The sequence below is a fragment of the Oncorhynchus kisutch genome, linkage group LG8 (assembly GCF_002021735.2).
Source record: "Oncorhynchus kisutch isolate 150728-3 linkage group LG8, Okis_V2, whole genome shotgun sequence".
Taxonomy (NCBI): Eukaryota; Metazoa; Chordata; class Actinopteri; order Salmoniformes; family Salmonidae; genus Oncorhynchus; species Oncorhynchus kisutch.
Window position 1 is genome coordinate 46,614,078 of NC_034181.2, and position 21,896 is coordinate 46,635,973.

At 41.1% G+C, this 21,896-nt stretch overlaps 1 protein-coding gene across 4 annotated transcripts in view; it reads right to left on the bottom strand.

The window, feature by feature from the left end:
* The window catches only part of LOC109895605 (glutamate receptor ionotropic, delta-2-like), a 521,177-nt gene that overhangs the window by 46,222 nt on the left and 453,059 nt on the right, over nucleotides 1-21,896 (bottom strand). For all 4 annotated transcript variants that reach the window (XR_004210832.1, XM_020489443.2, XM_031830443.1 and 1 more), the window contains one exon: nucleotides 21,425-21,620. Coding sequence is in view for 3 of the 4 variants with exons in the window: in XM_020489443.2 (XP_020345032.2) it covers nucleotides 21,425-21,620 (196 nt within the window). In the remaining variant the exon portion in view is untranslated. The remainder of the gene's footprint in view (nucleotides 1-21,424; nucleotides 21,621-21,896) is intronic.

Sequence of the window (21,896 nt, forward strand, 5' to 3'; positions counted from 1 at the left end):
AGAACCCCTGACACATTTAAATACATTTGCCAAAGTTATAGAATTACTGCTGTCAGGCAAAACAGGCCTTTTGCATTATTTCAAATACAATCGCGGGAAAACTCAGATCCTGCTGAAAAGAGTAGACTAATCTGTCTGTAGGCTACGAAGCTATCAACTTCCAAATAGACCTACTGAGCGAACAGCGTTGTTTTACAAAGTAAAACAAAAGAGAGGTAAGCTTTTGGCACGAGCAAATCGGTTATTGACGGTGATTAAGGTGCATATCATTGAGTGAGTCAGTGAAACGAAAGCTTTTTTTAGAACAAAAATGTCCTCCTCATATGTGTGTCTCCACATAACTTAGGCCTGGGCTATTAATAGATTCAAGACAAAGGTAATTTTCATAGATCTCAGATTCTCAGTTTGTCCGTGTCAAAGTAAATCATTTAGATAATTTGTGAGGTATTAACAAATATTCTGCTAATGTCTATATTCATCTGAAATCCTGTAGAATTGTATGAAATGCGTTTATAAAGGCCAATTTGTGTTTATAAAGGCCGCACAAAATTTCCCCATGTGTGCAACTCCTGAAAGCGCCTCTCTCTACTCTACTGCTCTACACCAGTATGCAGAAGTGATGATAATACATGCAATGCTTTATTATAAAAGTGATTTTTCCTTTCATGCATTCCAGTAACTCAGAGCCCCCCAGGTCACCACCCTCTCGGGCTCACTTTTTCTTCCGGCACCTCCCAATTTACAAATGACTTCCCTGCCTACAAATTACCTCGACTAACTTGTAACCTCGAACATTGACTCGGGTACCGGTACCCCCTGTGTATAGCCTCATCATTGTTATTTTATTATGTTACTTTTTTTGATAAAACATTTTTTAACTTTAGTTTATTTAGTAAATATTGTCTTAATTCTATTTTCTTAAAACTGCCATGTTGGTTAAGGGCTTATAAGTAAGCGTTTCACTGTAAGGTCTACACCGGTTGTATTTGGCACATGTGACAAATACAATTTGATTTGATATGATGTACAATCGTGCAAAAGCAGACCATAAGAGAGTTTCCAAATCAATGTTAATGTAACGGTTTTCTTTAGGTGAAGTAGAGGCGGACCAAAACGCAGCGTGATTATATTGATTCATGTTTAATAAACAAAGATAAACACGAACACTACAAAACAATAAACGTGGAAAACCAAAAACAGCCCTGTCTGGTGCAAAACACAGAGACAGGAACAATCACCCACAAACACACAGTGAAACCCAGGCTACCTAAATATGGTTCCCAATCAGAGACAATGACTAACACCTGCCTCTGATTGAGAACCATATCAGGCCAGACATAGAAATAGACAAACAAGACATTCAACATAGAATGCCCACTCAGATCACACCCTGACCAACCAAAACATAGAAACATACAAAGCAAACTATGGTCAGGGTGTGACAGTTACACTGAATTAATTAGTTAAGGTGTTGTTATTAAATGTTATATGTTTTAATGAATTAAAAACAACTATTGAAAACCTTTATAAACCTATCCAAATAATATTTAGTGTAATTGTACATAATGGATTGTATGGAAAAGGAACAACAAAGAAAATGAATATGCAGCTAAAAAGAGGGACTTCACATTAAATCTCCTCATAGTGCAGATATTAATGGTGACATGTGTAAAACCAATCCCCCCCCACATTTTATTTAAATAATTAAAATAAGTATGAATTACTAAAGAATTAGTATCACTTGTGTGAAACCCTATGGCATAATCTTCTACTGGGGTAACGTGCACCTCTGGGGGCAGTTAAAAAAAAACTGAAAAACTCCCCTTTTCTAAAAACAACATTTCATGAAATAACTAAAGTGTAAACTGCAGTCATTTATTTCCCTTTATAGTTTATTCGCCTAAGCATGACCTTCATCCACACACAATTTTTTCTCTCTCGAAACATTGCTTTGTACGTGTCAGGAATTAGACATTGTTCTTGGGGGTGGGGCTAGTTACCCCCTAGTACCCTAAGTGTTCTTATATTTATTTCTCAGCTGCTCATATTAAGCACCTGCTCCACTATAAACCTGAAGTAGCCTACAAAACGGACCAGTCGGAAAGCTCACTGCCTCCAATCGCTATTTGAGTGCATACAGATGACGTCTTTTTCCCCCTGCCCCTGTTCCTGCCCATTTCATAATCGGCCATTCAAATATAAACTAATTGTACATATTAGTAAAGACAAGATTAAATTGAGAATAGTCTGATGCGCTATTTAATATCTTGGTTTTGTCTCAGTGTTGGAGACATTTGTACTCGTCTTTACTCAGTCTTAGACAATGAGGGCTCATCATTTTCTTCCCGAGACCAGCAAAGACCAGCGGAGTAAAAAAGCTAATATCTATCAGCTTCTATTCAGTCAGCGCATAAAACTGCTTCGCCAGACCAAATATAAATACTTCTTTCTTGAATCTTACCAGCCTAAAGGCTATTATAGACATGTTTGCGCAGTGGCAAACCTATAGGCCTTCAGTGTGTGACAGGTTAGTACAGTGATGAACCTATAGGCCTTCAGTGAGTGACAGGTTAGTACAGTGGCAAACCTATAGGCCTTCAGTGTGTGACAGGTTAGTACAGTGGCAAACGTATAGGCATTTAGTGTGTGACAGGTTAGTACAGTGGCAAACCTATAGGTCTTCAGTGTGTGACAGGTTAGTACAGTGGTGAACCTATAAGTCTTCAGTGTGTGACAGGTTACACCAGTCCCTATATATAAAAAATATTTAAATAAATAAAAAGAGTTCTTAACAGGGCGTGTGTTTTTTTACCTTGACATTGGCGTGTGTCAATGAAATTAAACACATCCCCCCAAAAATCTATTTAATTTACAGGTTGTAAGGCAACAAAATAGGAAAAATGTCAAGGGGGGTGAATACTTTCACAAGCTACTGTACCTGCAGATTCACACTACAGCTATGATAATGTTTGTATTGGTAGTAGTATGAGTTGGGATCATTGTTTAGCTAGCTAGCTACATGTCTAAACAAAATACTCCACTTCAGCCAGATTATTACATGAGCCATCAAATTAGCCAGGTGTGTCTGGGGGTGATTACGGCCATCTATTGTATTTCATCAACATGTCTAGACAATAGTGGCCCATCCACTTAGCTAGATGTGGCTGGAGGCTGCTTATAGCATTTCTTTCACATGATCCATCAATTTAGACAAATGTTTCAGGTAAGCATAATCTAATAATTATAAAATATTTGTATCTGGACACTTTCTGTTTTTGATATCAGTTTACACCTTATGTATCCTGTGCATGTGACAAATACACTTTAATAATTTAAAATCAAATGTTATTTGATATATAGCGTGTATATAGCGTGTGTTTACCACATGGACACACATGTGAAAACCTTAAAAAGATGGGTGGGGCTAAGGCGTAAGAGAGTGTGAATGATGCTGAATGGGCATAGACAAAGAAGAGCTCTCCAGTAGGTGTACTAAAACATTCAAGGACCATTTTCTCAAGTGGGGTTTCAAGTTTATCAACTTTCAAAGCAGAAGGACTTTCCCATTGTTCGACAACCTCAGTGTATGACATACCATTTTCTAGCTCTGAGTCTCTACTTTTATCCAATGTAAAAAACACAAATTCAAATTTTGCTACTTTATGACCGAATCGAGGCGGTTGGTCACATATTTTCAGAAATCCATTCAGGTGTATTTTGTGGCTTTTGGCGAATGTGTTCTAATGATCGAAAGTCGCGCTGTTGCAACTGCCTGTAAACACACAGTCCAGTTCAAAGTGAATGATGGCAGGCCCATGTGGTAAATGGCTTGTTTGTATCATGGTCTACTGTAGCTCTGATTGGCTATAGCGCACCGGTCGGTGTCGACTCCGATCCTGGACAAGACAGATGTTTTTATTCGGTTTTATTTATTGTGTTGTCTACTAATTGCCCAAACACACGGCCACTTTCCCATTCTATATTGCTACAGAATTTTCACAAATGCCTTAGTATTCGTAATTCTCAAACATTCTATGAATTTATGAAAACGTGAAAATTACCATAACTAAGTGGGTGCTTGTCAGAAAATGTATGTTCTTCCTGGGGGTGTATATGAACAGATTTTAATAAGATTTCAAGTTACTAAAATGCTGTCAGTTCCACTTTAAATGCAACATGTTTCACACACACAAGTTATTTTATAACACCATACCCATAACCCATCGTGCGCAAATTGATTTTGTCACCCTCACGACACGCAGGTTGAAATATCCAAACAAACCAAATATATTAATTTGGGGACAGGTCAAAACATTCATGGCAATTTGCAGTTGCTAGCTATTTTGTCCTATTTAGCTAGCTTGCTGTCTGCTGGGATTGAAACTTTGGGTTGTTATTTTACCTGAAATGCACAAGGTCCTCTACTCCGACAATTAATCCACTCATAAAACGGTCAACTGAATTGTTTCTAGTAATCTCTCCTCCTTCCAGGCTTTTTCGTCTTTGGACTTTATATGGCAATTGGCATCTAACTTTCATAATAAGGTGTATTACCATGACTGACCGACCTCAATCACCCACGTGGGTATAACCAATGTGGAGATGGCACGTGGGTATCTGCTTCTATAAACCAATGAGGAGATGGGAGAGGCAGGACTTTAACGGTGTTCAGCGCCACAAATAGAACTGACTTATATTTTAGTGTTTGACAATGCAGACACACGTTGGCGAGCGCGAGCAGTGTGGGTGCAATGATTGAATAACATGGATGTGTACATTTATTTTGCAACGCTACGCGAGTGGTGTGGTCAGCCTGTAAGAGACTGCTTCCTCTGGTTACTGATAAGCTTGCACTCATCAAGAAATGTAATGATAGAACTGCCAAATCCCCATGGATAAATGATGAATTTGAAAACTGTATGGCTGAGAGGGATGAGGCAAAGGGAATAGCAAATAAGTTTGACAACAACAGCAAACATTATGTAAATTGAGAAATCACAGACCTAAACCAAACAAAAAAAAGAAACAATACTATTCAACCAAGATAAATGATGTAAAGAGTGATAGAAGAGTGATAAAAGCTCTGGAGTACTTTAAATGAAATTCTAGGCAAGAAAGCAAAGTCAGCTCCATCCTTCCTTGAGGCAGATGGCTTGTTCATAACAAAACCTTTTGATACTGCTAACCACTTTAACTTTTTTGTTGACAAGATTAGCAAACTTAGGTATGACATGCAAACAACAAATGCTGAGCCTTCATATTCATGCATAATGGACCAAATAATGAAAGACAAGCACTGTAGTTTTGAGTTCCACAAAGTGAGTGTGGAAGAGGTGAAAAAATGGTTGCTATCTTTAAATAAGGACAAATCACCTAGTACCGATGGTAAATTGCTTAGGTTGGTAGTGGAATACATTGTGACTCCTTTTTGCCACATTTTCAATTTAAGCCTCTGAAGACGGTGTGTTCCCTCAGACAAGGAGGGAGGCAAAGGTCATTCCGCTACCCAAGAATAGCAGAGCAACCTTCAATGGTTCAAACAGGCGACTCAACATGCTCGGCACTGACACAATGACTGATGATTGGCTGAAAGAAATTCATTTTAAGAAGTGTGGGAACTGTTTTGTTAGACTTCAGTACAGCTTTTGATGTCATTGATCATAACCTATTGCTGAAACAACGTAGGTGTTGTGTATTTGCATCGTCTGCCTTATTATGGATTGAGAGTTACCTATCTAATAGAACACAGAGGGTTTTTGTTAATGGGAGCCTCTCTCATGCAAATTCCATTGAGTGTGGTGTACTGCAGGGCAGCCAGCTTGGGCCATTATTGTTTTATTTTTTTACAAATTACTTTCCATTGACCTTGAATAAAGCCTGTGCGTCTATGTACGCTGATGACTCAACAGCTGCAACAGTAAAATAAATAACTGAGACATTTATTGGTCTTTGTCTGTGGTATTGATGTGTTGAAGGTACCGAACTGTCTGTTCAAGCAGTTGGCACACAGTTTAGACACTCATCAGTACAACACAAGACATGCAACCAGAGGTCTCTTCACGGTTGCCAGGTCCAGAACAGAGGCAGGGAAAAGCACAGCATTAAATAGAACCATGACTTCATGGAACTCTCTGCCACCCCAGGTAACAAGCTTGCAATAAAACAGATAAAATAACACCTTTACTGCACAGGGGACTGTGGAGAGAGACACAGCCATTTTATATATCTTGTATTGTAATTTGCATTGTACTATATATTAGACCTAGATATTGTGTATGTACTGATATGTAGGCTATGTGTGACGTTTTTAATTTATGTATTTCAGTTGACTAATAATGTTCTGTACTACAGTACCAGTCAAAAGTTTGGACACTCCTACTCGTTCAAGTTTTTTGTTGTTGATTTTTACTATTTTATACATTGTAGAAAAGTAGTGAAGACATCAAAACTATGAAATAATACATATAGATTCATGTAGTAACCAAAAAACAGTTTTTACATTTGCGATTCTTCAAAGAAGCCACCCTTTGCCTTGATGACATCTTTGTACACTCTCTTGGCATTTTCTCAACCAGCTTCACCTGGAATGCTTTTGTGGGAACTCTTGTAGGAGTTCTCACATATGCTGAGCACTTGTTGGCTGCTTTTCCTTCAATCTGCGTTCCAACTCATCCCAAACCATCTCAATTGGGTTGAGGTCAGGGGATTGTGTAGGCCAGGTTATCTGATGCAGCACTCCACCACTCTTCCTCTTGGTCAAATAGCCCTTACACAGCCAGTTTTTTGGGGTTATTTTCTTGTTGAAAAACAAATGACAGTCCCACTAAGCGCAAACCAGATGGGATGGCGTATCGCTGCAGAATGCTGCTTATGTGTGCATTGAATTCTAAATAAATCACACACAGATAGTGCCACCATCAAAGCACCCCTGCAACATGACACCTCCTCCTCCATGCTTCACAGTGGGAAGCACACATGCAGAGATAATCCATTCACATACTCTGCGTCTCACAAAGACACGGCGGTTGTAACCAAAAATCTCACATTTGGACTCATCAGACCAAAGGACAGATATACACCAGTCTAATGTCCATTGCTCGTGTTTCTTGGCCCAAGCAAGTCTCTTCTTATTATTGGTGTCCTTTAGTAATGGTTTCTTTGCAGCAATTCGACCATGAAGGTCTGATTCACACAGTCTCCAAAAGAACAGTTCATGTTGAGATGTGTCTGTTACTTGAACTCTGTGAAACAATTATTTGGGCTGCAATTTATGAGGCTGGTAACTCTAATGAATTTATCCTCTGCAGCAGAAGTAACTCCGGTTCTTCCTTTCCTGTGGCGGTCCTCATGAGAGCCAGTTTCATCATAGTGCTTGTTGGTTTTTGCGACTGCACTTGAAGAGACTTTCAAAGTTCTTGAAATTTTCCAGATTGACTGACCTTCATGTCTTAAAGTAATGGTGGATTGTAATTTCTCTTTGCTTATTTGATCTGTTCTTGCCATAATATGGTATTTTACCAAATACATCTTCTGTATATCACCCCTACCTTGTCACAACAGAACTGATTGTCTCAAACGCACTAAGAAGGATAGAAATTCCAAAAATGACCTTTTAAAAAGGCACATCTGTTAATTGAAATGCATTCCAGGTGACTACCTCATGAAGATGGTTGCGAGAATGCCAAGAGTATGCATCACTGTCATCAAGGCAAAGGGTGGCTACTGTACTTTGAAGAATCTCAAATATAAAATATATTCTGATTTGTTAAACACTTATTTGGTTACTACATGATTCCATTTGTGTTATTTCATAGTTTTGATGACTTCACTATTATTCTACAATGTAGAAAATAGTAAAAATACATGGAATGAGTAGGTGTGTCCAAACTTTTGACTGGTACTGTATGTATCATGTTACGTTTCATGTGGATCCCTGGAAGAGTAGCTGATGCTTTTTCAGCGTCTAATCGGGATCCTAATAAAGACCAAACACAAAATCATTACAGATGTTAGTGCTACAGATCAGTAGTCATTGTGGCAGGTAGTTTTAAGAGTTCTTGGGAACAAGAATGATGGTGGTCACCTTGAGACGTGGTGATTACAGACTTGGACAAGCAGGGGAAATTGACCGTGAAGATGCCTGCCAGCTGGTTTGGCATGCCCTGGAATACCGGCCTCACGGTAATCCGAGTGGTGAGCAGGTTAAAACAGGTTGAAACATTAAAGCAGGTTGAAACATGCATAAAATAGATTGAGTTCGTCTGGTAGAGAGGCATCGTTGGATAGATCACGGCTAGGTCTACCTTTGTAATCTACCTTGTTCCTATATTGTCCTTTTGCCTGTTTGATGGCTCTGTGGAGAATCTCCAGTCCTCAGCCTGCTATAGAAACTCTGTCTGTTATCTGATCTGGCCTATGCCTGAGGTTACCCCCACACCCCCACGTGGGTGGGAGGAGGGATGAGGAGAGCGCTGGGTTGGCTCCCTCCCTGGTTCTGGACCGTGATGTCATTTTGTCTCCCTGTTCCAAAAGTCCATTAGGTCTTGGCCTGGCGCCATCTTGTCTCAGGCATACAGAGATAAAGACGTGTGGAGGTTGTGAGAGCAAACAGAATGAGAATGAGATGAGATGAGCATTGGGAGGGAGGCAAGACAGAGAGAGGGTCAGGGAAGTCTCCACCTGCACAATATATACAGGCGCTGTATCCTCCATCAGATCCAAGGCCTCTTTGTAATTTATTTACAATCCAATCATTGACCTTGCGGCACAAAACAAAGCGAGGAGGGTGCGATTCATTCTCTTTTCCTTCTCTTCTGGGGGAATACCAATGTGAAATTGATTGATTCGATTTGGGTCATCTTGCTGGCAAACACAGATCTGGGTGGGTCAAGATTAAGATTGTCTTTAGAAGGTAGTTTTTCTTTTTCGTTTTTTTGCATTGATGTTTCCCTCTCAATTTATGCAGTCAAGCCTTTGCAACATTTAACCTCCTTTGTGGTGTGATTGCCTTTCCCTCCGTGCTCCCTGTACTCCTTTAATCTGGTAATGATCTGTATTTATCTCAAGTGTCTCGTTAAGGGAGAGTGTCAAAACGATCTAACCATACAAACGTCCTTTGTGAAGGGGAAAAGAATGCCAAATGAACAGGATGAGAGTCCAATAAACATTAGCTCAAACTGCAAACATTAACACTGTTGCTTGAAGGGTGCCGAGTAAAGAGAACAATAACTGCACATAGTTTTACACATCCATTGCACGTCATTTTTACCACGGTAGCATCTCAACATTTCCACATGCAAAAATACTCTCAAATACAGCATCCATATTAGCTGTCCCAATAGACTCAGTACTCCCAGTATTCTGCAGTGGAAACACATTATTTTAGAAAAAAGGGCTGAAGCTCAAGTTATCTTAGATTACTGGGATCCATGACTGACGGCACATTCCCCCCTCCACCACCACCACCCCCTCCATGATAATTAGGTCTCCTCCAGGACAAGTGTTACACAGGGGATGGCTGGGGAGCTGAGGAGAGAGGGAAGAAGATGAAAAGTCAGCCCGATACACAATCATTTAACATCACTCCTCCCTCTGTCCCTCAGCCTCCTCTTCTTCGCTGCAGGAGATTATACAACCTCCCCTCCCAACACCCCTACCAAACCCCCACCCCTAATTGCCATTTCCATCCCTGCTCTTTCATTGATTTCTTATTACACATTTCTATAATTACAAACTCCTGCGGCGAGGGCTGGATGCGGTTAAGTCATGACAGATCAGGCTATTTAACAGACCTAGGGGCCACGGCGATGCAGCCATAGCCCAATCTTACTCTCACTCAATCACACACACACACACTTTATTATTTCACTATCTTAACCCTGTCCCCATATCATCCCCCTTGTTTTCTTGCTCTTTCTCTCTTTCACTTACAGCCAGTCATTCAGATGCCTAGCAACCATCCCAGAACTAAATCAATCAGCAGAGAGTGAGATCAGTGCAGGCAGGCCAGTCTCTTTCTCCCTCTGTCTTTCCCTCCCTCTACAGCTGCACACTCTCTCGGGCCCGTCTTGACTTTTATTTGTCCCTCTACTCCTCCTTTAATGTTGAGTCTAAATTCTCCCTGACCCTTCCCTCCCTCTCTCCCTTCCTCTCTCTTAGTATTCTGAGGGACAGGATAACAAAGGCACACTGTTACCTGCATCAAAGGATGGAACCGATTTATGTTTGTGGTTTTGAAATCTAATTGAAATCTAATTACATATCACCGTGAAATGCGACTTTTAAGACTTAAAGACTTTTTAGAGATGAACTTAACCCCTACAAAAGTAAAGTACACTGTAACACATACTCAGTTTGGTTAAAGGGATAGTTCATGCAAAATATATATTTATGTCAAATTACCCTTACCTTGAGTTGTGCAGGAAGGCCCATGGTGACAGAATCCCCAATAATCCATTATTTACTTCTGGCTACGTATTATCGTCGTCAGAATCCATGACTGTACACAGATGAACTGATGTTAGCAAAGCTGCACTGCAAGCCGAACCTTCCACCCACCACTGCTGCTCTGCTATTGCCGTAACCCTGGCAACTGTCAAGCTCTTCCCCTTGACGAGTGGCATGTGGGGTTAAAGCAAGGGTTGACACTCGTCGGCCATACTGTGCGCACACACACACACACACACACACACACACACACACACACACACACACACACACACACACACACACACACACACACACACACACACAACAGGGCTACAAGTCCCTCACACACACAGTGTGATTTAAGAGAGCCATCCGGCAGTGAAACAGGTGTTGGAGAGGCTCTCAGTGCACTGAGCCACTCCACACAGAGAGCACACACAGTGGAAGACAGACAGACAGACAGGCAGAGAGGAGCAGAACAGCTCATTGATATGCTCTGTGTAAACAATGTCTCTCATTCTCACTGCACCACGTTTAACATATTTCAATATGACAAGAAACTAATGAGCATACTGGGGTGGGGGGGGGGGGGGGGGGGGGGGGGGGTCTGAGAAAGATAAAGTAAATAAGAGCTTTTACAATGTGAAGACTAAACTCTTTTGTTTGCATCTTTTCTTCTAGCTTCTCTTTTCTTTAATTACGCAGCAGCACTGGAGAGAGTCTCGGCCATGGTGCAAATTACAGAGGAGCCATAATGAGATGTTATCGCCCCTAAATGCAACAAAATAATGCTGATTAAACTATTTTCCTATTTGTTTAAAATTAAGTGGTTAATGTGTTTTACAGTGGTAAATATGAAAATAAAATATTACAATGAAACCATGGATTAAACCATTTATTCCTATGTCGAGGCACTGTCCATCCAGTAGTGCTGAATTTCAGGCCTCAGCTGAGCTCCTTTACTTCCTAATTTTCGCCATTTGTTTGCGACGCGTCCTTGATTTAAAAAAATTGCCTTTATTCCAATGCATTAGATTTATCCATTGATTTATCATGATTTACTTTTGTCAGTCAGCTGTTAGAGTGCTTTATTGCTTTGTTTTTCAAGTGGGCACGGGTACCGGTGTTCTCCGTGCCATCCATGGCCGGAAGTAGTAGACCATTCATTTAGCTTTATTATTTTCAATCAACATTTGTTTTCTTTCCTGGATCAGCTGATGATGGTTGACAATATCACAAGAGAACTAGTCTACAGCTAGACACCAATGCGCATCCAATCCATCCAACAAGTACACGTTAATAACAGTAGGCTTATAGTTGACTCTTTCAGTTAGAAGCATTCGAATTTGCAATTGCATAGGCCTACATTATTTTCACTGTTTTCACAGTGAAACGTATTGAAACATTATGTAGGCATAGCACATTTTTCCAAGATCTCCAAGATCCATGATTCGTACAAGGTTAAAGTTCCATGTTAATTCAATTGTTAAATGCTTAGTAATGAAAAATAATACTGTCATAAATGTCATTCATGTAAAGAAATAAAAGGTTGTGCTTAATGTCACACGATCTGTGACGACTCCGAGCATTAACTCTCATGAATTATGGACAACTCGTGAACTAGGGTGTAAAACATGTTTTGATTCAACTCGTCTATTATATTGAATGTAAAGACTACCTATTTTGTGTGTGTTCATGCGTTTACAATGGCCTTGGCTGAGAGGGTAGGCTACCAGCAGAGGTGTAGACCTCGTGGAGGGTAAATGCAAGCAAACGCTGTTTACCCACCTTGTTCCAAAAAATGCGTTGAAAGTATAAGGAGCGTTACTTTTTTTTCACCGTGACCAGCAATCGGAGTTTACGACCTATTTAAAAAATTAAAAAATAACTACATCACTGGCTAACGTAAAGGCTAATTGAAGTTCAGGGTAATACACTTTGTAGCCTAGTCTAGTAAATTGACCATGTTTGTTAGAGTGACCATCCTGTTTTTCCTCGGGATAGTTTCAGCCCCATTTCAGTTAACCCGACGTTTCAGGCCACAAAAAAAGGTACATTTGTCAGCAAGATGCATCAGCTAATGTAGGCCTAATCAATGGCAATCGCTGAATGTCAAATCAAACTATTTGCCACATGCGCCGAATACAACAAGTGTAGACTTTACCGTGAAATGCTGACTTACAAGCCCTTAACCAACAGTGCAGTTCAAGAAGAAAAATATATTACCAAGCAGGCTAAAATAAAAAGTCATAATAAAAAGTAACACAATAAGAATAACAATAACTAGGCTATATACAGGGGGCACCGGTACCGAGGCAGTGTGCAGGGATACAGGCTAGTTGAGGTAATCTATACAATAGGCACACATTTTGGTGTTTTGTAACAGATGTCTATTTCCATTCATCAAATAGCACAAGTATACATGCAGTTTGGATGCTGGAATTATTTTAGAGTGGATGAACATTCCACAATTTTGAAGTAATTTGTAATCATGAATGGTAATCATGAATGCTCCCATGCTCTCTCTTCCTTTCCCTCCCCCCTCCATCACTCTATCTATCACTCTCACTTACTCTATCAACCAACCTACCTACCTACCTACCTACCTACCTAGCTACCTACCTACCTACCTACCTACCTACCTACCTACCTACCTACCTACCTACCTACCTACCTACCTACCTACCTACCTTATCCTATCCTATCCTATCGTATCCTATACTATATATATATACAAAAGTACATGGACACACCTTCAAATTAGTGGATTCGGCTATTTCAGCCACACCCGTTGCTGACAGCTGTATAAAATTGAGCACACAGCCATGAATCTCCATAGACATGCATTGGGAGTAGAATTGTCTTACTGAAGAGCACAGTGACTTTCAATGTGGCACCATGATAGGATGCCACCTTTCTAACAAGTCAGTTCGTCAAATTTCTGCCCTGCTAGAGCTGCCCCGGTCAACTGTAAGTGCTATTAATGTGAAGTGGAAACGTCTAGGAGCAACAACGGCTCAGCCGTGAAGTGGTAGGCCACACAAGCTCACTGAATGAATGCTGAAGCGTATAGTGTGTAAAAATCGCCTGTCCTCGGTTGCAACACTCACTACCGAGTTCCAAAATGCTTCTGGAAGCAATGTCAGCACAATAACTGTTCGTCGGGAGCTTCATGAAATGGGTTTCCATGGCCGAGAGGCCCCACCCAAGCCTAATATCACCACGCACAATGCTAAGCGTCGGCTGGAGTGCTATAAAACTCCATGATGCCCATTATATTTTTTAATGAGATGTTCGAAGAGCAGTTGTCCACATACTTTTGGTCATGTAGTCTATCCATCTATCCATCTATCATCCCCTCTCTATCTCCATCGACCCCCTCCCTCTCTCTTAAGTGTGAGGGACATGTTTGCAATATAAGCCCTTGGTAATGAAGTCGGCACAATGAGAAAAATGACTGAGATCACTTTTAGCACCGCAGTGTGAAGGACAACCTCATTTGTAGTCAGACACCTCCCATCTCCCCCTCCATCCCTCCCTCCCTCACCCTCTATATCTCTCCAGAGACGAGCCATGACCATTTTCTCCTGCATCCAGAAAGAACCAACTAGCAGAAGGATGATTCACCATTACCTGGGTTATTAGCATAATCTTCATAGCTACTCTCGTTATTCCAGACAGAGCAGCATGCATATGTGGAATCGACTGCAATTTTAGTTCTCTAGAGGACACTGATGTAGTGAAAGAGAAGATGTACAGCCTCGGCCTCCGGCCATATGACAATGAGCAGTGATGGGAGCCATGCTATTAAAGTACTATGTCAGGATATACTTGAAAGCCCAACAGTATATAATAAACTACAGTAAAATCTTCTTCTTCCACATTGTAGAATAATAGTGAAAACATCAAAACTATGAAATAACACATATGGAATCATGTAGTAACAAAAAAAGTTAAATCAAAATATATTTTATATTTGAGATTCTTTAAAAGCAGCCACCCTTTGCCTTGATGACAGCTTTGCACACTCTTGGCATTCTCTCAACCAGCTTCACATGGAATGCTTTTACAAAAGTCTTGAAGGAGTTCCCACATATGCTGAACACTTGTTGGCTGCTTTTCCTTCACTCTGTGGTCCAACTCATCCCAAACCATCTCAATTGGGTTGAGGTCAGGTGAATGTGTAGGCCAGGTCATCTGATGCAGCACTCCATCACTCTCCTTCTTGGTCAAATAGCCATTACACTTCCTGGAGGTGTGTTGGGTCATTGTCGTGTTGAAAAACAAATTAGTCCCACTAAGTGCAAATCAGATGGGATGGCGTATCACTGCAGAATGCTGTGGGATCCATGCTGGTTAAGTGTGCCTTGAATTCTAAATAAATTACAGACAGCGTCACCAGCAAAGCACCCCCACACCATCACACATCCTCCATGCTTCATGGTGGGAACCACCTACTCTGCATCTCATAAAGACATGGTTGGAACCAAAAATCTCACATTTGGACTCATCAGACCAAAGGACAGATTTCTACCAGTCTAATGTCCATTGCTAGTATTTCTTGGACTAGGTAAGTATTTTCTTCTTAGTAATGGTTTCTTTGCAGCAATTCAACCATGAAGGCCTGATTTACACAGTGTCTGAACTCTGTGAAAAATGTATTTGGGCTGCAATTCCTGAGGCTGGTAACTAATGAACTTATCCTCTGCAGCAGAAGTAACTCTGGGTCTTCCTTTCCTGTGGCAGTCCTCATGAGAGGCAGTTTCATCATAGCCCTTGATGGTTTTTGTGACTGCGCTTGAACAAACTTTTAATGTTCTTAAAATGTTCCAGATTGTCTGACCTTCATGTCTTAAAGTAATGATGGATTGTCATTTCCCTTTGCTTATTTGATCTGTTCTTGCCATAATATGGTATTTTACCAAGTAGGGCTATCTTCTGTATACCACCCCTACCTTGTCACAACAGAATTGATTGTCTGTCTCAAACGCACTAAGAAGGATAGAAATTCCAAAAATTAACTATGAACAAGGCACATCTGTTAATTGAAATGCATTCCAGGTGACTACCTCATGAAGCTGGTTGAGATAATGCCAAGAGTGTGCAAAGCTGTCATCAAGGTAAAGGGTGGATACTTTGAACATTTGAGACCCCCCTGAAATGAGTAGGTGGGTCCAAACTTTTGACTTTTATATACAGTACCAGTCAAAAGTTTGGACACACCCACTCATTCAAGGGTTTTTCTTTCATTGTACTATTTTCTACTTTGTAGAATAATAGTGAAGACATCGAAACTATGAAATAACACATAGGAAATCATGTAGTAACCAAAAAAGTGTTTTGTGTATATTTTACTTTTGAGATTATTCAATAAAAACTTCTGTGTCTGCTCTAGTCTTCATTCCAATGAGTCTCTCGCACTAGATGGCTTACTCCCACCAGAGTGGAAGACGTAAAGAACGAAGCCCAACTCTGTCTCCCGCCAGCAGGAGGCGTTTTTGTCAGACGCCCACAAGCCTCACAAAACTCGTCTGAAGGCACCACGGTACCAGTTAAACATTTTTATGGAAGTATACATGGAAGTAGTTTTTGTTATACCTAAAGGTGTCCTTCAATGGGGTCCTTCAATTCTAAATGAAATAGCTAAGTGATCCTTGGTATGACCATCTAAAAACAATTCCATATTTTAACTTAGTAGAACTTAGTAGAACCCCCCCCCCCACTTTGACTCTTCTGTTCTTTTGAATTTGGCGCCCTGTACTTTCACTGGTTGTTGTCATATCGCTTCCGTTAACGGGATTGCAGCCATAAGAAGTTAAGGATTTTAAGATTGATAGTCAAATGGCTATGATATGAACAATATGTGAAAAATGTCATAATAATATATTGCTAAAATTCCAAGAATAGGTTTTGGATTGGATTTACAGTACATTCGGAAAGTATCCAGACCTCTTGAATTTTTCCACATTTTGTTATGTTAGAGCTGTAACGTCCATCGTTAAATGAAGACCAAGGTGCAGCGCGCTAGGCGTACATTTTCTTTATTATAATGTTCCACCAAAAAGCCCAATAAGCAACTCAATGAACGAAAAGCTTAGGAGTGCAACCCATGCAACAAACAAAGACAAGATCCCACAACAGAAGGTGGGAAAAAGGGCTGCCTAATTATGATCCTCAATCAGAGACAACGATAGACAGCTGCCTCTGATTGGGAACCATATTCGGCCAACAAAGAAATATAAACATAGATTTCCCACCCTAGTCACATCCTGACCTACCAAATAGAGAATATAAAGGATCTCTAAGGTCAGGGCGTGACAAGAGCCTTATTCTAAAATGTATTAAATTGTTTTTTTCCCCCCCTTAACAAATTACACTAAATACCCCACAATGACAAAGCAAAAACAGGTTGTAATTTTTTTGTTGTAAATGTATAAATAAATAAGCAACTGAAATGTCACATTTACACAAGGATTCAGGCCCTTTACTCAGTACTTTGTTGAAGCAACTTTGGCAGCAATTACAGCCTCGCGTCTTCTTGGGTATGACGCTACAAGCTTGGAACACCTGTATGTGGGGAAATTCTTCCATTATCCTCTGCAAATCCTCTCAAGCTCTGTCAGATTGGATGGGGAGTGTCGTTGCACAGCTATTTTCAGGTCTCTCCAGAGATTTTCGATCAGGTTCAAGTCTGGACTCTGGCTGGGTCACTCAAGGACATTCAGAGACTTGTCCTGAACCCACTCCAACATTGTCTTGGCTGTGTGCTTAGGGTCATTGTCCCGTTGGAATGTGAACCTTCGCCCCAGTCTGAGGTCCTGAGTGCTCTGGAGCAGGTTTTCATCAAAGATCTCTATGTACTTTGCTCCATTCATCTTTCCCTTGATCCTGACTAGTCTCCCAGTCCCTTCTGCAGAAATACATCCCCACAGCATGATGCTGCCACCACCATGCTTCACCATAGGGATGGTGCCAGGTTTCGTCCAGACGTGACGCTTGGCATTCAGGCTAAAAGAGTTTAATCTTGGTTTCATCAGACCAGAGAATATTTTTTCTCATGGTCTGAGTCCTTTATGTACCTTTTGGCAAACTCCCAGAGGGCTGTCATGTGCCTTTTACTGAGGAGTGGTATCTGTCTGGTCACTGTACCATAAAGGCCTGATTGGTGGGCTGCAGAGATGGTTATCCTTCTGGAAGGTTCTCCTATCTCCACAGGGAAACTCTGAAGCTCTGTCAAAATGACCATTGGATTCTTGGTCACCTACCTGACCAAGGCCCTTCTCCCCAGTTTGCTCAGTTTGGCCGGGCGGCCAGCTCTAGGAAGGGTCTTTGTGGTTCCAAACGTCCATTTAAGATTGATGGAGGCAACTGTGTTCTTGGGGACTTTCAATGCTGCAGACATTTTTTGGTACCCTTTCCCAGATCTCTGGCTCAACACAATCCTGTCTCGAGGTTCTACGGAAATTCGTTCGACCTCATAGCTTGGTTTTTGCTTTGACATATATTGTCATTTGCGGGACCATATGTAGACAGGTGTGTGTCTTTCCAAATCATGTCCAACCATTTGAATTTACCAAAGGTGGACTCCAATCAAGTTGTAGAAACATCTCAAGCATCATCAATGGAAACAGGATGCACCTGAGCTCAATTTGGATTCTCATAGCAAAGGGTCTGAATACTTATGTAAAGAAGGTATTTCTGTTGTTTGTTTGTTTTAGAAATTTGGAAACATTCCTAAAAAACGGTTTTCGCTTTGTCATTATGGGGTATTTGTTTAATAAGGCTGTAACGTAACAAAATGTGGAAAAGGGGAAGGGGTCTGAATATTTTCCGAATACACCGTGTATATCAACTTTCTACCTACAAAAAGCGCTTTACATAGTAAGGGGGAAACTGACCTTATCCACCACCAATGTGTGGCACCCACTTGGGTGATGCACGCCAACCATTTTGTGCCAGAACGCTCACTACACATCAGCTGGCATGATTGGTGGAGAGGTGAGAATGAAGGAGATGATTAGATGGCCATGATAGAATGGGGTCAGGTTGGGAATTTAACCAGGATAACCGTGTTAACACCCCTACTCTTGTGATAAGTGCCATGGGATTTTAAATGACCACAATTAACATCCCATCTGAAAGATGGCACCATATGCTGGCCAATGTCCCCTGCACTGCCCTGGGACATTATCTTAAGAGGAAAGAGTGTCCCCTACATACCCTGCAACACCACTTCCAGCAGCATCTGGTCTCCCATCTAGGGACTGACCAGGACCAACGCTGCTTAGCTTGAGGTAAGCCAGCAGCTGGATGCAGGGTGGTATGCTGCTTGAGGGGAACCTAAAAAAGTATTGATCGTTCTGAGCTTTGACTGAAGTGGCAGCGATTGGTGCCCCTAACATTGTCCTTCAGGGTTATGCTAACATATGCTATGTTCCTGATAAAAGAAACGCAGGGGCTCTGACAGATCATATTATTCTGCTACAATGATTGCAACCTGAAAAGTGTGGGGGAGAAAATCCATACTGCCTGGGACTGTGATTCGGAGGGGTGTATTGACAGTGTGTGGAATATACAACTGTCAACACCCGGCCAACAAAACATGGAGCAGGAGAGAGAGGCATAAAATACAAGGTATGACTGCCGGGTATTATGGCTGTGTTATGGCGGGAAGGTATGGCTGCCGGAGTCACTGGCCCTTCAGACAAAAGATACTGCTTTTCAGAGATACTGCTTCAAAATTTAAATATATATATATATTTTTTTTTAAAGAAAGGGGAAAAAAACGATTCTAGGTTAGGAGAGAGAAACTTGTCATTGCAAGGGAGAGAGTCAGGGACACCAGTATCCCACTAGAGGGAGACGTTGAGCCTACAGCCCAGTGAGGGGGAGGGTGGGGGAATAAGGGAGAAAAGGGGAGGCAGGTAGAGAGAGCGCAGTGGGTGTGGTGGCCTGCATTAAGCTTCACAGTTGTTGTACTTGTCTGCTACTCTGGGGGTGACACCCCTGTCATGCAATATTTATCTGAGCACCTGGGAGTGCTGATCACCTCAAAAAAATGCTGACTAATTCATGAAACCAAACCCACTAATGAGATATTCAGCCCTAATAATCCTCAAGGCATGGAGATGAAGACTTGAAGTCATACTTCACTCATTTACCATTGCTTTAATTGCTGTTACCACGTGTATATCCCAAATGGCACCCTACTCCCCATACTGTATGTATCAAAAGTAGTGCATTAAATAGGGAATAGGGAACCATTTGGGACACAAAGCCTATGTCAGCTCTAATTCAGGAATTAAAACATCAGGGAGGATATACTGTACGTGTGTTGAGGCTTACAAATGATGTATTTACGTACCAGTACTAGGCACTTATGGTAGTAAGTAAATATCTAGGGGAATGAGCACTAAACCATGCATACATGTATCTCACAAGAAACATTTAGAGAGCTAGAGTACAGCCTTCTCTCTCTCTCTCTCGCTCTCTCTCTCTGTCTTTCTCTCTCCCTCCCTCTCACTCTCTCTGTGACTCACATGCTAGTTTTCAGTCTATAGTTGTTGTTTAGAAATGAATGCTTAACAAACTACTGACAATAAGGAACACATGTAAAACACGCCACACGTGTCACCCAGCCAGAGGTGCGGTATATGAAACCCTATGAAACATTCATGACTAGTAAGAGGTCTAGAACACAGCATATTACAGTTTTTCTCAATTGCTAAAACACCATTTCTGAAACCTTGCTCCATTTCCTTGAAAACATTAAACACAAAACCTCATCTTCAAGCACTATTTACATAACCTGACTCCTCTTGCAAAATGAAACATTCACCTCAAAACAGTTTTACCTGTGTTCAAAATCAAACACGGCTCTCAAATAATAAACAAAGTGATCAAAATGATATACACTCTCAAGCAGTCAGTAAACAATACACCGAAAAATAGAAAACACATTGTTCAAAACATACAATTCTCAGGGAGAAGTACATTTTTAATCTAAAAAAATATTCATATTTTTCCGTCATTGTCTTTTGATGAACGAAAACATGTTCTATCATAGTAGCTCAAAATTGATCAGAAATTATTACTCTGCTTTGCTCTTTGCAATTTTGTTTTTTACAGTACTGTACCCTGCATCTCACAAACTTGTCCTTTGTCTCTGTGATACTATAATTCTTGTTCTTTGTTGATATGAACCTGCAACCAGTCAAAATCTATTGAGCAGTCAGTACTGTTAATAAATGGAAAGCACACTGTTTAGGCCATACAATTTGTCCATTGTACAGTATACAGCCTACAATGCACTGTACTACAGTATCCATTCTCAGACTTTCTCCTTCCCACCTTCAACAACCTGTTTGCTCTCTGAACTGGCTTATATTGGTTGTGTCGCATCATTTGAAACAGGTTAAATAAATTTTGAGTGGTTGTGTTCAATCAATGACATATGTTCTCTATTTGTATTTGATTGTTGCCACTTGTGTTTACCAGTATGGATGACATGTGCATTAGAGTGCAGAATGTGTTTTGAGAATGAGAATGTGTTTAGAGTTTTGCTGAAAAGTCTAAGTGAGATCTGCAAATTGTGTTTTACCATGTGAAATGGTTTAAGGTATTGACAACAGACTGCATAATTAGCTATATGAGTCCAGGCAACTGAGAACTTTGTTCAGCTAATGGGTTTTAGTGTTTTAGCAATTGAGAAAATCTGTAAATAATGTTAGAACACACATGATCTTGTGAGCCTCAGTTGGTAAGAGCATGGTGCCTGCAATGCCAGGGTCATGGGTTCATATACTGCATTAGTTAGCCAGATTCCCCCAAGTTCACACATACTAAAATGTATGAGCTCACTGTAGTGTATGTTGTTTTGGATAAAAGCATCTGCGAAATGGCATAGGCTATGTGAAGTCTGAGGATGCCCTCCTTGGACGCGCCCACTATTGCATGATAATGTGGGTGTTTCATTTAGTGTAGTATGGCCACCTACCTTGCGGATGCCCTCCTTGGACTCCTCCACGTTGTTGTCAGCCCCTCCGGTGCGGTTGATCATACGCCACATCTGGGAGTACATGGGGTCCCTTTCAAAGGGGTTCATGGCCTTACTGCGCACCTGCTCGTACACAGCCGAGTCCAACACCGTCCCGTAGGGCAACTCTGTCTGCTTGGACAGGTCCTGGAGAGACCTATAGACAAAGACAGTAGGGGGAGGTTAGGGGAAAGACACATGTACATGTACACATGTACAAAGACGATGATGTGGAATTATAGTTAGATACACGTGCAAATAATCACACTCCAAACCCATTGACCTATAGTACGCATAGAGGGACACACACACACACACACACACACACACACACACACACACACACACACACACACACACACACACACACACACACACACACACACACACACACACACACACACACACACACACACACACACACTAGTTAAAC